The sequence below is a fragment of the Pinus tabuliformis genome, chromosome 2_2 (assembly GCF_031772625.1).
Source record: "Pinus tabuliformis cultivar Carrire ecotype Pingquan chromosome 2_2, CPIR1, whole genome shotgun sequence".
In the NCBI taxonomy this organism is placed as follows: domain Eukaryota; kingdom Viridiplantae; phylum Streptophyta; class Pinopsida; order Pinales; family Pinaceae; genus Pinus; species Pinus tabuliformis.
Genome location: NC_142300.1, coordinates 1,008,535,709 through 1,008,553,268, shown reverse-complemented (window position 1 = coordinate 1,008,553,268; position 17,560 = coordinate 1,008,535,709). Strand labels below are relative to the sequence as shown.

General features: G+C 32.8%; 1 protein-coding gene across 2 annotated transcripts; it reads left to right on the top strand.

Annotated features, from left to right (window-relative positions):
* Positions 1-9,399: 9,399 nt before the first annotated feature.
* Positions 9,400-15,261, top strand: LOC149196788 (uncharacterized). 2 transcript variants are annotated; one of them, XM_089405637.1, is made up of 7 exons: positions 9,400-9,745; positions 9,935-10,038; positions 10,132-10,712; positions 12,176-12,359; positions 13,059-13,123; positions 14,152-14,362; positions 14,593-15,261. In XM_089405637.1, the coding sequence occupies exons 2-7, from the start codon at positions 9,949-9,951 to the stop codon at positions 14,941-14,943; spliced, it is 1,482 nt and encodes a 493-aa protein (XP_089261763.1). In that variant the 5' UTR covers positions 9,400-9,745; positions 9,935-9,948; the 3' UTR covers positions 14,944-15,261. The 2 variants fall into 2 exon arrangements, with proteins under 2 accessions (XP_089261763.1, XP_089261762.1); XM_089405636.1 differs by having other exon boundaries at positions 9,401-9,745; positions 9,920-10,038.
* Positions 15,262-17,560: the final 2,299 nt, after the last annotated feature.

Genomic DNA, 17,560 nt, shown 5'->3' with positions numbered 1-17,560 from the left:
TTTTGAAAAAATATTTATATATTAATATTTTTTTTATTATTTGGAAAATATTATGGAAATAGTTTTATATATTTAATAATATGTTTATTATTTGGAAAATATTATGGAAACTAGAATTATTTTTTAAATTATTTTATTTAAATTTTTATTGTGTCTCAATAAATAAATAAAATATGTTTTCTTATAATTTAATTTTCACTTTTAAAATATTCACTTATTTACAAATAAAAATGTGTATATAATATTGCTTTATTAAATTGTGAAAAATTTTAAATATACATAAAATTTATTCTATTTAGAAAAATGTGTATGTGTGTTTTTTAACCTAGTTCTAACCCTAAATCATTCCCAATAGATTTGTACATGGAAAATAATCAAACTTTAAATAAAATAATAAATTTAATTGGTAAGTTTATGAATACTAGAGAGTCATTTTGTATTTTCTTATCACTACACTTAATGGTAAGCTCAAAATAAGATCCAAAAACCTTGAATGTTTAGAGAAGAAGGGAGGGGGGAGGAATGTAAATCTTCCAAGAAACTAATCATGAAAAAACATTGAAAAAATATGTATTGAATACATCCGAACTTTTTATTATTACATCATGGTGGACCAATCTATCCTTTTGCAAGGTGAGATTCATTATTTATAATATTCTCTATGTCACCTTTACATGATTCAATACCATGGGCATATACCTCTTTCTATTCATATCATGCATCCTAGTTGGTAGTTGATTCCTAGGAACACATATGCATTCCTAGGAATGAGCACACATTCCTGTGGGCATGTGTTCTTGATGGCCTCATCCAGTGTCATTATTCGATTCACACTTCTTTTGTCAATTATGCATAATTCTTTTCAAGGTCTCATTAATTTCTTGCAACATGCTTTCATACACTTCATGTTAGGTGTTTTCTTATTAGTATATATAGTTTATTTTGTTTGCCACACATGAATTATGTGATTAATTCTTGATATTGGGAGAAAAAAGTATCCACTTTTGCATAGGGATTAGGACAAGTTATTATAACTAGGAAAAGACTTACTCACCATGTAAGGGATATTAGTTGCATAGGAGGAAATTACCAACTTATTTTAAAATGTTGGAGATTCCATAGCCATCATCAAAGCAATGAATGATTTATGAATTTGAAGGGAAATAAATTGACAAAAATTAGCATTTGGATTAAAAAGGATTCCAAATTTATTTCACATTCATCCTATTTCCATGTCAAAAGACACCTCAAATATGTGGGAGACAAGCGGGCTAACATATCTTCAAACCTTGAGATTTGAATACATGTTATATCCCATAAATCTAAGTTAATATTGATGATTTCTCATAACATTTATTCTCTCACAATTGAGAAAATAGTTCATCATTCCATTTGCATCAGTTTGAGAGATTGAATGATCCTTTGTAGTACCTTAAGCATGTGTTCATTAATCTTCATTTTGGTTGTTGAAGGATCAGATTATATTATGTGTTTCATAAATGGGATAATGGAGTGTGTAGGTGCTAAAATTGGGAAATAACATATCCTAGTTTTAGTGGGGATGACAACATTGGTATTCCCATTAATTCTCTTGGACCTCCCATCAACATTGTCCATGCAACCTTAGGGCTCAACTACATCTGCAAAGATTTGGTCTAAGGGGAGATTTCTATCTTTTGGGGAATGAACATTAACTTATACAATGTATGTCTCCATTCGACGATTCTTCACTCTCTATCCCCTTTTGTAAACCTAGAATTTTTCCCTTTGTGTTAGGCATATCTTTGATTAGCTTAATCAATTTCAAGTGAAGGAGTTTGGCCATATTATACTAGATCCTTCCCTTCTCTTACTTACTTATTTTCATTTTTTGGATCTTTTTAATTTTCATCCCTTCTAGGTTTCCATACTTTATTTTGTATCTTCTCAAGCCTAGAATCACTAGGCAACAGTTAGGGAAGGCTACCTCAAAAGCTTGTGGAAAAATGCACAGAACAAGACAATGATTCATCTTGAGGTTTCTCTAGTTTATCGTAACTATTACTATTTTTTGGATTCAAATAGTTGTGTCTATCCTTAGTTCGGTTCTATTTGGAATTCATCCATAGGTTTAAGAAATAGTAAAACTTTTAATGAAATTTCATGGAAGTATATAGGTTTGTATCCCTTAACCTTGTTCAAGTTCGTTCCTCCTTTGCAGATCCCAAAACAACTTCTCTTTAAAAGCCATAATCAAAGGGTTTCCTCATTAGGGATTGAGGTAATCTCTATTGGATATAAAATCATCCCAACACAGACAAAAATGATATCAATGAATCTCAAAGAATTTCAAGAAGTTGCAAAGAGATAACTCAATTTAATAAGAATATTCTTTTCCAAGCCTACTCCAAGACCAATGAATTGGAGCACCATTGTATCATTGTAACACCTCTCGGTAAAGATTTAAACGTTTTGTTTTACTGCAAATGGATTGATAAAACTATGGGCCAGGAAAGGCGAAGGTGGAAGGTAAAAACATAATGTTATTATTTTATGTAAATGAACTTATTGATTTTAAATTTTTAATACAATATATGGACAACCATAAAATTATGGGAAAAAGGTGCTAAAAGAGAGTTTCATTTACTGGACAGTTAAGACAATTATTCCCCCCCAGAGATAAATGATCTCAGTTGGGGCAAGGAAGCCAAGAGGGTGAGAGGGAGGAAAATATGAGGCGGCCTTAGAGACTAGGTACTTGGTTGAAGGAGGTCTAAGAGAGGAGCTAAAGCTTCAAGCTTTGGCACCTAAAACATGATGTTGTTGAAGGTTGGAAGGACGCTGCCAATTGGGGTATCCTTGAGATGGTGGGTGGCCAGTGGGATCCTTAAGATAGACTCATTAATCTGACTTCCTAGGTTAGACTGGAAAGGTCTTGAGGCCTCTGGACAAATATGATTGGGTCACTGTCAAGTAACTGTTGCAGGAAGAAACTAGCTCGGGGGGGGTCCTATTGTGCAGACACAACACTCATCGGTTGGGTGGAGCACTCTTTTTCCTTGTGATTTTGTGACTAGGCCAAACTAAAGAAAAGATCAGTATTTCATATTGTTGTGTATTATTATCTCAAGATTAGATGTTTCTATCTATTAATGAATTGGTGAATCTTTTTCAAACATAAAGAAATTGTAATGAATATATACCAATTGGTATGATTTGAGTTGATTTTAAAAAAGAAAAAGAAAAAGGAAAAACCCTTTGAACCTAGGTTAGTTACCAGACCTAGCTAATTAACCAGCAACCTAGAGAAATAGTCTTGAGTTCAGAAAAGAACACTCAAATAATTCAAGCAGGTATTGGGGTGGGGTTTCACTTATAAATTCTATATTAGCTAGAAACAGAAAAGAAGGGATACAAATAAGATATATCGATTATTACAAAGTTGAATGTTGGAAAATGAATTCTATAACATGAACCCTATAAGTAAACAGGTCGTATAATGCTAAACTATTATAGCAGTGACCATGTTTCATGCTAATACAACCCAAAAAGAGCATTATGTGCAAGACAGTCACAGTAGTGACAACATTGTATAGCTTCTATGGAAAAAAAATTCATATACAATGGGAAGTAAAATTCAAAGTAAAATTATATAAATATTTGTTGGTGATAAGGACAACTGGGAAAAAAAAAAAACAAAACAAAAAAAACAAACAAAACAAAACAAAAACAAGAAAACCAAAAAAAAAACAAAACAAAACAAAACAAAATAAAAATAAAAAAACAAAAACAAAAAAAAACAAAAACAAAAAAAAATGAAAACAAAACAAAACTATTTAAGGTAACAATTTATCTAATAAAATTCATACATTATGAGGAAAAGAAGGAACAATAGTTAATACATAAAAAGATAATTTACTCTTAGGCCATGGACAAAGTAAAGCGATAGTGTATTAGATAGTTTTGCCACACATTCTTTGTAATAAAATAATGAAGGGTAATTATAGATGAACAAATACAATTTACTCTTCGTCGCTTGCCATAATAAATTATGAAAACCTTATGAGTTTTTGTATAGGGCCAGAGAATCGTGGCTATGGCACCAATATAGTTCTGAACTATAACCCAAGTAAAAATTAATGTACAAAATACTTATTCCAAAGAAATTCTAGTCGAAAAACTAAACACGAGACTCACAGACACCTGGAGACAAGCAAGAGTTTGATATTAAAACCTGCAAAACTCGCAATGTTGCAACTAAATTGGACCCTTGGAAATCAAGAAGAGAGCCTCACCTGCAAGGCCACCAAGTTAAATTCTGTCATATTATTGAATGAAAATAAAATAAAATAAAACAAGGGTATGAGGAATGGGTCTTTACCTGTGAAATCAGTACATGAAGTGAACCTTTTCTATAGTCCTGTATAAAAATTAAATCAAGGTGAAGAAATTAACGTGGGATTAGAAAATAATAACCAATTCAATAATTATTTGGGATTTTAAAGTAAAAACAAATATAGCAGTAAATAACCCTAGCTATGGTCAGAATGTTATTACCTAAAAAGGGGTAGCATCCCTATACAACTATGGCTACACAGGTTTTCCCTGGAATTAATATATATATATATATAGGTTTTCGAGCTCTCAAATACCTAGCAAAGCAAACTGCAAAAGAGGATTTTGTCAGTGGGGGTTTTCGAAGCGAAGATGAAGTTATGCTCATCGAGTGATACGTAACCCATGGAAAAATTCGAATATGACTAGTAAGCAACTAAAGGAAATCTAGAAAATCAAAATTGGGTTAGTACAGTACTGGTAACCTTTTTTTTGGAGAAAAACTGCAATACCAATCCCTTGAAGGTTAATTCAAAATTGGTATGCCGAATCACAAAGCACCACATACACTCTTAAGGGTGCGGTGGGAGTTTTTCCTTACATTTAACCTATCCATGAAATATGGGAAGTAGCTTGGAAAACATTGCTAACCTTGCACCATGAACAACAAAAAAAATGTAGAAGGGAGAAGGAACATGCTCTTAATTAAAACATTGTATGTAGAAAAGGCAAGAAATGTATCTGGTAGCATGAAAGAAATTCTGTGGAATATGGTTCAAATGTTGAACTTTCCTCTAGGAGAGGGAGGAACTTGACTAATGAAAAGAAATATCTGCAAGTAACCAAGAATAAGTTGCAGAGATTCATCTCAACAAGAGTGAATGGTGCAAATGGGAGAGGAATGATGCAGTGGGTGGTAGTTGGTTACACCCATAACTAAAGGACCTTATCCACGCCATCGATCTAAACCCTAGGAATCATGACCATAGGATGATCTCTCTTTTCCCGAGGTAAAAATTTAATTCACCAGACCATATCAATTGACAATCGATGAGTCTAAAGAGTTCAGGGAAATCATAGGACTGGTATCAACTCACGTGGAAGAGTGTGGGTCGTCGGATCCCGAAGAATCATAAGAGCATGATCGATATTACGTATGTACCAAGACATAATAATCACAGGTTAATAATCTAATTACTTTTGGATTTCCCATGAAAAGCTAATCATATATAGTTAACAGGTAAGAATATGATAAATAAATATTAATTCGTGATTTGGAACTCCAAAATAATCGAGTATAAAATATTTGCTAATATATTAGCACATATGGCTCACATGGTAATGCCTTAATCGATTATAGCTTCAATGATACGTAGCCCAATTGAAGTACATAAGAAAAATAAAGACATTGGATAAGAGTATATTAATCTTAGTAAAAACAAAAAAAAATAGGTTAGTTGAAGCTGGGAATATTAGAGCGTGTTACAATCATGTACCGTGCTAACATTATGAATTTTTTGATTCAATAGAATTACAAGATTGATTTATTGGAAGTTGATAAGTTGGTTAGAAAATTGTCTTTGAATCTTAAGAAAGACGATATGTCATGGGCCTCAAATGACTAGACCAAGCATATTAGGCCACACACTCAATGAGGGAGAGGATTGCTTCTATAAGGAGGATAGGATAGGGTGTACACTTGTAATAACAAGATTATAAGGTACAAAATTCTTTTGGATTTGATCAATTGTTCTTAAATATTATCTAGATAAAATCCATCCCCAAACTTGACATCTATGTAAGATAATAATAGTGATGAGAGTATCAAATAGGAGTTTTTTAGTATCCCTTCATTAAAGGTCTACTAATTATACTTGTTTGCAATCCCAATTAGCATGCATTTAATAGAAGATTGATTCCATCAACTTGAGTAGGTATAATAAGAAAAGTAGTTCTTAGATTGGCATGGATAAGGATCATGTGAGGAAGTGAAATTGGAGGAAACTATGAAGAGTTAAATACTGGGTAGCACACGAAGGTCATAAGAGCAATAGGATTGAGAGTTTCAACAATATGATACCATGTTAGAGATGAGTAATTGGTGAATTAAATGGCTTATGGGTAGTTTTCCCTGGTGTTCTAAGTTTTATTCATAGGAATTCCAATGATCACCAACTTGTCTAGAAGTTGTAACTTTGTTGAACTACTAAATCTCATTGTTTTGAGTGGGTTTTATCATCCTTGGGTTCACACTATAAAATGCTTTTGTCCTATTATGATTTTATTAGTTTTTTCTCTTGTTATGTATAATGTTCCATAACCCATATATATGAAATGTAAATTAGGTTTACAAGTATTATAAATGTCATAAACTAGATTAAAGAGGCAAGTAAGATGAGATATGTGAAATATACCCTTGTATTATGATTATTAGGGGAGGTGTTGGTAACGTCGTTTTGATCCATTTTGAGGAACATTTTTGGATCTAGTTTTAGCTATTCACCCAATATTGCATGAGGACTTGCAAAGTCTCAGGTGTGGGGAAGACGTTGAGCCTTCATTTTCAATACTTTACTACTATCGGAAGTTTGCGTTTTTCCTTTTCTACTCCCTATTATAGCTTATTATCATTCCCGTCTTATCACAATCACTTGCATTAGGGTCATTACATGTTGATGATGTGTGATGTTGCTAATTTCAATGCTTTTCCTTTAATTTTAATGATTTATTTGAGCTAGAGCTTGATTTTTCTAATATGAGTATCGAATCATGTAACCCTAGTAAAGATATATTTACCCAAATCAATAGATGTCATATCTATGCATCCCCAAGGTAAAATATGCCACATGGTTTTTGTTTTTGGGTGGTTAGAGATGGATCAATGTTGGTGGCTTGAGATGGCTCCTATGTTAGACAAGGAGGGCACCAACTCGAAGTTAATGCTCCAGTCAAACACAAGGCGGAAACACATATAAAAAAGCAACAATTGAATATTTAATCAACTTCGAAGTTTTGGAAATTGAAATGGATATTTTCATGCATGCCATGAAAATATCCTATGCGAACATACAAGTAGTTACCCATGTCAGTGAGAGTTGTCTTTGTCGATGGCATTATGCCCTACTCTTTTTTTGGGTTGTAAATACAACTTTGTGTGTCGTCAAGTGCTATTCATGGTTCAATACACCCTCCCCTATATTATATAACCTCTATAAGGTTAATGTTTGTAATATTAAAAGATTAGTCAAGGAAGAAGTCAATCTATGTATTACAAAGTTGTTTAACTGGTCCAATATGAAGGGCATATGTTTGTGTATATTGTAGTTTAATGACCAAGCATATGTGGATCCTTGTCGAGTCTCTACAGATTATCTTTATAATTGCAATTTGAACTTGTGTATTCCTCTTTTAATATAAAATATGCTATTCTAAGTTTTATTTTATAGGAAAGTACTTATACTATAGTTCACCTTTGTAGTGCAAGTTATTAGGTAGCGTCGTCTACCTAGTTTGTGTTGCAAATTCCTTTATTTCTTAGTTAGATTAGCTAATTAGATAGATTTTCATTTCTATTTATGTTTTGCAAATAAATATTTGGATTCACTATTTTTTTCTTTCTACATTGAAATATAGAAAGACATTTACTAGATGTATGATACTGAAATAAATTAATTAATATGGATATTTAAATACAGGTTATATATATATCGCACATTAACATCTAAATATTTTATTTATGGTTGAGAGTAAGAGTAAACATCTCTCACATGTTTTAAGTTGTTAATGCCGATAACAAACTAGGCAGTCAATATTGTTATTGATATTTTTTATCGCATTTAATTAAAAATAAGGAACTAAGTATATTCATTTTTATTTTTAATTATATTTTTATTATTTTTTATTTAAAAATATTTCATTTTTATTTTAAAAAAGACATATACCAATTCAAAATATACATCTTAAAACTAGAAAATTAATATATATATATATATATATATATATATTTATTTATTTATTTATTTAGTAAAAAAATAATATTACTTTTATATATTAATAATTCTTTATAATTTTTTAAAATATAAAATTTATTTAAATAATTTTTCTAAATTAATAATTAATAAAAATCACAATATTAACGACAACTAAATTTATAAATAATACTAATATTTATAAATAAATAAATAAAATTTAACTTTTCCATTAATCAATACTAATCGTTATGGAATAAAAAAATCCAATCATTAAAAATAAATAAATAAATCCATAATTTAGTAACCATCCATTAGTGAGGGAAGGCTTTTAAATTAAAATAAAGGAAAAGTAGCCCACGCAACTTAAGGTGTGCCAATCAAATTTTACAAACATATATCCTTATTTTCACTATACGGCTGATGACGAAGGTGAGACGAAATATAATTGATATAAGATGTTTGAGTACGACCTCCGCCTCCGCATCCGTGACGCATAATTCCAATTGCATGACCAACCATTTTACTGTGTTTGTCGCTTTGTACAGGTGGGATTCCCAGGGTCGCTATAGCTGGGTACCTTGAATTTAATCACATGCCCTCGAGCTCCCTTCTGGACGACGCGGGGACAATCACAGATGTCCGACGCTTTCCGGACAGCCTGGTGACAATGACGGATGTCAGAGGTAACATACCATTGCCTTGCGGTTGCAAAAGCAACGTGAGGGTGAAGCAACGTGATGGTGAAGCAACGACTGCGGTACATATATTCATATGAAACGGCGAACTGAATTTTCAAATCCAGATGGCTAGTTATAACGGTCCCGGACTGAGAAAAGAATGGCTACTTGGTAGCCGTGGCAGGTTGGAGTCGTCGAACAAGGCCGAGGAATTGCCCGCATGGTTAAAGTAGTCGGAATTTAGTAAAAAAATTTCAAAAAATTCTGTAGATTCAGTGTTTTAATAGTGTTTTTGATGATGGAAATAGATTTAACCTCATCAGAGAAAGTTTAAGAGAACTAAAATTTTGAAGTTTAACAACTATAATTTAGATTTACAAAAATCCTTACCAGATTTTCTCTAAATATAATCAGAATTTCCATAATTTTCCCGGCAATTCCTCGGATTAATTAGACTACTGCTTAAATATAAGCTTGTTATATGGAGCGGATGTATTATAAAATTTAGATCAGTACGTATTTTTAAATTTTATGGACACTCCTCCGTACTTATTTTTGGTTAATCTATAAGTTTTTACATGTGCATTCAGCACTTGGTATTGTACTGGTCCATGAATAAAGCTCGAAGCACACAACCGAGGCACGGCATTGAACAGGCTATCGCGTATCAGACTTGAATTCTATTTTGATCGCATATTCCTGTCCAGTCATCGGGCAATTTCTTCAAATAAGAAGAGCAATTTCTTCGAAGAAGAGGAAGGGCAATTTCTTCAAAGAAATTAGGTCGGGATTTCGCAGATAAATAAACACTCGTTATAAACTTAAGTTTATAGAGATTTTTCAGAGTTTGGAGAGAATTTTCAAACTATTTTAGTTTGAGTAATTTAGTTAACAATTTATTTTCCGAATTTCGAAATGGTATCTTTAGAAATTACTGATTCGTTGTTCTGGTTAAAGAAACATCTCTTGCAGAACTAATCAGAGAGATGATGAAAGGGCCAATTACAGTTAGTTTTGCCTCCATTCTGTTGAGTTTGGGAATTATACTCGGCCCCGTCTTTTTTATAAAGCATTGGGTGCGATTTTGAATTTTGCTCTGTGAATTTTCAGATTACCAGTTTCTGCTAAATCGAATTATATAACTATGAACTGATGTTTCATTATTGCAGTCTGATGACCTTTGGGAAGAACGATCGACTGAGGCCAAAAATCTGTTTCGGGAAAATCAGAACGCGATTACAAACGACGTCTGGCAGAGAATAGCACATACCAAAGAAATTCTAAAGTGCGCGCCCGGCGCAGCGTGTTCGCCCTCGTCGTCTCCAGTTCTGCAGCCAAGTTTTCATGGAACTGGAAATGGGTCCACCGCGTCGTGCCCGCTGTATTTTAACTGGATTCGCCAGGACATGAAGCCGTGGGCGAAGACTGGAATTACGTTGGACATGGTTGAGGCCGCAAAGAGTTCGGCGTCTTTCAGGCTTACAATTGTTGATGGAAAAATGTATGTCGAGCTGTACAGAAAGTCCTTTCAGACCAGAGATTTGTTTACCTTCTGGGGAATTGCTCAGTTACTGAAATATTATCCCAGAATGGTTCCAGACCTGGACTTGATGTTCAATTGTGGTGACACACCTGTTATTGGTCGTGCCGGACATAAGGATCCGGCCAAACCGCCTCCTGCCATGTTTCATTATTGCGGGAGCGAAGATGCATTCGATATTGTTTTTCCAGATTGGTCTTTCTGGGGATGGTAAGTCGCAGATCGGCTAGTTCAAGTTTCATTTTTACAATTTTTAAGATTCTGGGAAAGATGTAAGATTTTGGGGAAAGATGCACAGAGATGTGACAGGGAAGTTATTCAAATTTGGCCAACTGTTAAAGCGCAAGTTTTATTTATTTATTATTTTTGAAGTTTCGCGTAAATTTGCATTGCTGAAATTCTCACGAGGACAGAACCAGAACCACGATTCCCATTGAATTTAGATAAAGTAACTTAATTGCCATTTATCTGAACTGGTTCGGTAGACACCGAGATGGGATTGCTGCAAATTTAATTGATTTGTTTTAGTTAATAAGAGCGTTTGACCATGAAGGGTAGATAAATTCGTTTGGGTTGGGAATTAGTTTTAGTTTTTTCATGCAATATGTTGAAATTTCAGGAAAGGGGTCATTGACTAGAGTTATTTTGGGAGAATAGTATTTCATTTTACTCGTCGGTAAATGGTTCTTCATGGTTCTTCTATCCAATATTGGAACTGTTACAGGTTAATAGGATCTGTAGGATCTAATTGATAGGCTGATTATTCTTTTATCCAACATTAGAGTTGGTCCCAGTCTAAGTTTAACTTAATTATAATATTTTCCATTCAACATTAAAAATGGCCCAACCTAAACTCAACCAAATTGAAAAAAAATCAATTATTTTTTAATTAGAAATGAATAGGTTTGGGCGATCTGTTTGGTCCTCTGACTGTGGGTTTTTCTGCGAAGCACAGAAGTACAGAAAGAACTCACAAAGCAATAGGACCTTCAATTCAAACAAATTGTAAATATATAACTTCAATTCAAACACTTGACAATTGGCAACATACCTGCTTAAGCTTGAGATTAAGTTTAGTAGCATATGGAATTGGGTTGAGTTCGGCTAGGTCAAGTTTCCTTTTCTCAATTTTTAAGGTTTTGGAAAAAGATGCACAGAGATGTGACATGGAGGTTACTCAAATTCGGCCAACCATTAAAGACAGTTTTATTTATTTACTACTTTTAAAGTTTCGAGTAGATGCACAGTTTTTCATAGCTGAAACTCTGACAAGGAAGTGACCATGGTTTCCACTTAATTTAGATAAAGTAGCTTAATTGCCCTTTATCTGAACTGGTTTGGTAGAAATCCAGATGTGATTGCTGCAAATTTAATTGACTTTCATTTAAAATGAATGATGCTTGCATTTTTAATTTGAGATTAATCGGCCTGGGCGATCTGTTTCGTCCACTTACTGTGGGCTTTTCTACGAACGACAGAATGGCCATCAAATTCCACCTTCAATTCAAACACTTTGGCCATGGGCAACATACATGCTTAACCTTGAGATTAAGTTTAGAAACATATGGAATTGGATTAAGACCAGTCCATATTCAAGGAATCAGGCATAGGGAACATTCCATGCAGCACCAAACTAAAATTTGAAGCTGATGATATTTAGTCTGATCCTGCAGGCCAGAGATAATGACACCACCATGGGAGCCACTAGTGAAGGATATCCAGATTGGTAGCCAAAAAATCAAGTGGGAAGACAGGGATCCCTCTGCCTACTGGAAAGGCAATCCCTATACCGGATGGAGGCAGGAACTTCTGAAGTGCAACGACAGGCCGCATCGGAACTGTCGTATTTATGTTCAGGTAAGTTTATTTTTATAGATTAGCAATCCAACAAAGAATATTTTAGAAAATTGTTTTTTAGATTAATCATATGTTAAGGAACTGTCGTATTTATGGTCAGGTGAGTTTATTTTTATATCAGGTGAGTTTATTTTTATATTTTTAATAGATTGGCAATCCAACAAAGAATATTTTAGAAAATTGTCTTTTGGATTAATTACATTGTAAAGATTGAGTCTACTTTTCAAACCAATTAATGTGATTCATTTTACCTTAAAGATGAACCACAATAATTGATGTGAAAGATTGATCCAATCTTTACAATATAATTAATCCAAAAATACTGTTTTCTAGAAAAATCTTAAATCTTAATAAATAAATAAATAAATAAAAAATTCACTTTACACCACTATTCAAGTTTTTCTAAATTATAAACTACAAAAATCTTAAATCTAAAACAACAACAAAAAAAAATTCACTTTACACCACTATTCGAAAGCTGTGTGGGTTGGAATATATATTTTTAGATGCAAATAGTGTATATATACTTTTGGATATAACTAGTGTATATTTCACTGTATATCCAATTTGTGAAGTATATATCAATTTATGTGGCATTGAATGCATTACTGGAATGTACTATGGTTTACTGAATCACATGGATGTGGATAAAATTTATATGAATTTCCAAGTTTTCATGTATGTTATTATTATATGTAGGACTGGGGTAGAGAGGCGAAACAAGGGTTTCAAGGATCCAAACTTGCAGACCAGTGTGGTCACAGGTATTTGCTAATTACCGTTTTGCCATGCATGCTTACTAATAATTTCTTTTTAATATTTTTTAAAGAGTTACATTATAGGGTAATAGGAGATTTAAGTCTTTAAATTTATATTTGGAGTTCTTTTTTAATTACGTTTAACCCAAAAAAAATTATATATATATATATATATATATATATATATATATATTCAAAAAGTATATCGCAATTTAAACCAAAAAAAAACATATATGCTTACCGGTAAACTTGGCTTTTGGAATAAATCTAAAAAATTCTTGGCATTCACTAATGCATGTGATTTTTAGTAAAATCAGCTTTACTAAGGAAATCTAATAGTCAAACCTACAAGTAACGGCTCACGTGCTTTATTTTAAAGCCAGAAACTCCTTCTAGAGTAACCCATCATTTTAAATTTAACCCCGAGTCTGTAACGTGCGACTCACGATATTCTCAAATTTCAACTTAATTTAGTTCGGAAGAGACACTTCATTTTTATCGATAATTGTGTAAGAGCTGTCCATGTTCCTGATCTTCAGTTACATGGCCAATTGCATCGAATATGGCCAATTTGACATGTGAAAAGATATCTGATTGTAAATTTCTAAATTTTAGCAATATTACAATGAGATTAAAAAAATTACCTCTTAATTTTGTTTATTAATTCAACTCTAAAATATTCTTAAAATCGAGCTCGTTACTAAGCACCCAGATAACACCCAATTAAGGTTCAAGGTTCCCAAAAAAAACCAGATGGGCAACGTCTAACACCTAATTAAATCGATGTTGCTATGGCTGGTAATAAAATATTCGTAGGCGCAAAATCCGCAGTTAGAAAACACAGGTTTGAAGGTTTTAAGTTTTAACATATCTGGACGCTGCACTGATCTGAGCAAGCTCTACTATATACTGTTCTCGAATTACCCAATTCTATTTTTTCTTTCTTTTCCTGCATCTTATACACTGTGTTGAGTTTGCAAGATCAATTCTTATGCGGGAATATTTATGGAATGCGGCATCGTTTTCTGTCTTAGATTCAAGATATTCATGGAAGGAAACGCGTGGTCAGTGAGCCTGAAGAATATTTTGGCGTGTGATTCCACAACTCTTTTGATCACACCAAAATACTATGACTTCTTTCTGAGAGGCCTTGTTCCTCGAAAACATTACTGGCCAGTAAAAACTGAAAAACTGTGTGACTCCATCGATTTTGCTGTTAAATGGGGAAACAAACACCAAAAGGAGGTAAGATTAAAAAAAAAAATTGACTGTTTATTGCATATTTTATTGATGGTAGATTTTGGGCATATTTAAGAATTTAATTGAAAAAAAACAAAAATTGTTTAACTTCTCTATTAAATTTTCGATTTCGAAAATATTTTCAAACTCTTGAAATTTTTTATTACAGAGTAGCTTCGCCCTTAAATATATTCCCTCTTTAAACAGGCAATTGAAAATTGGGTATTGTTTTGCAGGCAAAGGAGACTGGAAAGGCAGCCAGGGAATTTATACTGAATGAATTGAAAATGTCGAATGTGTACGATTACATGTTCCATGTTCTAAACGAGTACGCGAAGCTATTGAAATATAAACCCACTGTTCCAGAAAAGGCTTCCGAGTACTGTTCAGCGACTTTATTTTGCTCTGCGAATAAAGTGGAGGAACAATATATGCAGGAATCAATGGTGACCACTGCGAGTTCTACGCCGCCATGTAAACTTGGCGACCCGGAGTACGAAGAGAAATATGTTCAGGAATTCCTTCAAAAGAAAGCCAAAACGATCGCTACTGTAAAGCAATTGGAAGAATCGGCAAAAAGACGATGACCATGTTAACATCTCTGCAATTTCGTTGGTAAAGATATAGGGAGATTGCGTTACATTACCATGCTCATGATAACCTTCAGAGAGTGAAGAGCATGGACTATGTTTCAGATATTCAACGGTTCAACAAGATTTGGAATTCATGGTGTAAAGTCTGAATATGTAACTTTACATTCAAGGACATATGGGTCCTGAATGATGGCTAGTACGGATACGATATTCAAATTTGGCACAAAGCTATTGGAATATCGTTGTAGGTGCATGATCTGTTCATAGAAACACTTCTGACTTCTTTTTTCTCCCTTCTTCCGGTCTAATTTGGATTTTTACTCGGCATTTCTTGTTTCAAATTTGGGAAAAAATTGGTATTATTGTATTAAAATTATAAGTTTTGTTTTGGTTTATTGGTCTAAAATCAAGTAAACATTCCTTAAAATTAGAAGTCAATTTTATATATTTTTACATTTTAAATTTTTAAATTTTGTTTATTTTTGGTAAAATTGGTTAGAATTACCAGCTTGAGCCATGTAGTCTATATAATTTACTTAAGTTTTTAAGGATGTAATTTTATTTATGCACTAAAAAAATTAGGTTTTCAAGGATGTAATTCTATTTATGCCCTCAAAAATTATCTCAAAGAGTATATAGATTTAACTAAACCTTGGACAATTTGGTAATAGCAAATTATTTTTACTAATTGAGTTTAAAAAACAAACAATATTAAATTATCAAAATTGCATCATTAAAATTCAACCCAAAAAATAAAATATAAAAAGTAAATAAGACCAAATCTTAGAGGCTTTTGGAACTAACCAGTTTGGTTTATCTTTATGGCAAGATGGAGAATCAGATTAGCATACAACTAAGTAGAGGCAATTAATTTATAATGATTAAAATGTAGCAGCTAATTTTGACTCTATAGTTTATTAATAAAATATTTTTGACTGTTAGAAAAAAAAAATTATTTATTTATTTATTAATCAACAATAAAAAATAAAATAATAAGTCAACCACTAAGAATATCTAAAAATCAAACTAAGAGTCAAACTTAAATAAATAAACAAATATATTGAATATGAAAGTCAAAAACTAAGAATATCTAAAATTATAAATAAATAAATATATTGAATAGAAAGAAATATAGTTTATTAATGAAATCTTTTTTGGATGTTAAATTTGACCGTTAGAGAAAATAAATTTAATTAATTAATTAATCAACAATTTCCTAGTTTGATTTTTAGATATTCTTAATTGTTGACTTATTATTTTATTGTATGTTGTTGACTAATAAATAAATTTATTTTTTCTCTGCGGCAACGGAAAAATGAACTGAACCAGATTCGATGAATTCCGCTCCAATAAACAAATCCGACAATAGGTTATCGAATTTTTCTCTGCGGCAATGGAAAAATGAACTGAACCAGATTCGATGCATTCCACTCCAATAAACAAATCCGACCATAGGTTATCGAAACAATGTGGAAGAGGCTAAACCTCACTCCGCCTTTGACGTAAGTTCATCCGCATGAAAACGTCAGCACAGGACAAGCGAATAAAGATAGTTGCAGGGCAACCTTACGGCCGCGTGATCTAATGCCGAAAGTATAGCGACCCTCCAGTCACGACTCCACACATTCCAATTCAAACGATCCAGATGAGTCGAGTCGCCGATCTTTTGATTTAACTTCTCTTGACGCGGCTTCAGTCACGTTCGCGTCAACAACCTTCAGTCACATTCGCGTCAACAACAAGCATGAGCATAGCGCACTACAGAGTCGTAACGATCTCTGTCGTCGTGGTCGATTCTGATAAAAGCATGAGCATAGCGCACTACAAGTCGTAAGGATCTTTGTCGTCGTGGTCGATTCTGATAAAGGATGCCAGTACAGAGACTGCTCGGAGCCTGACACAACGTAAAGCGATTTGGAAAAAGCGGCCATTATCTTCGAGGGCTCGTGCCATTGATTTCTGCGGCCATTCATATCTGCGCCAGAAGCTTCACAAAATTCTCGGCATCACGCGCGGAGGACTTTTATAACGTGTTATTTGTTGTGACTAAAAAATTTGTGGGTTTTTACATTTGGATGTGTGGTTAATTCAATTTGTGGCAAGTGCGATCTACAGTTGATATATATTTTATCTTTTATTTTTTTATAATACATATTTGTTCATATATTTTCAAGTATGAATATTTTACCACACTTACTAAAGATTACCTTATTCACTTTACAAGGCTTTTATGAGTATATAGATTAAAAAAACATAGAGAAAAAGAGAAGTCAAGCTAGAAAAAGTTAGAAGTCAGGCTGGAAATAAATTTGCATCTCTTGAAGACAGGGTCCAGAAACAAATTAAAAATAAAATAGAACTATTGGAGAATAAAATGGTGGCAATGGAGACTAGGTTGTAGGTTATAGAAAAACAAAACCATGATACTAACCAAACATCCCAACAAGCAAATGCTGATACTTTAGAGAGTCTTAAAATGAAGGACATGATTAAAAAACTAGAAGAAAAAGTTACTAGCCGCCTCACCCTAAATAATGTGGTAGATAAATTAGATATCAAACCAATTAAAGATGAAATGAAAAAATTAATAGAATTAGACTATGAGCGTAAC

Excerpts from the sequence above, each read along its gene's own strand:
- LOC149196788 (XM_089405637.1), top strand. The coding sequence starts at position 9,949 with ATGATGAAAGGGCCAATTACAGTTAGTTTTGCCTCCATTCTGTTGAGT. Across the intron at positions 10,039-10,131 it reads TCTTTTTTATAAAGCATTGG|TCTGATGACCTTTGGGAAGA; the intron begins GTGCGATTTTGA and ends TCATTATTGCAG. Across the intron at positions 13,124-14,151 it reads GCAGACCAGTGTGGTCACAG|ATTCAAGATATTCATGGAAG; the intron begins GTATTTGCTAAT and ends TTTCTGTCTTAG.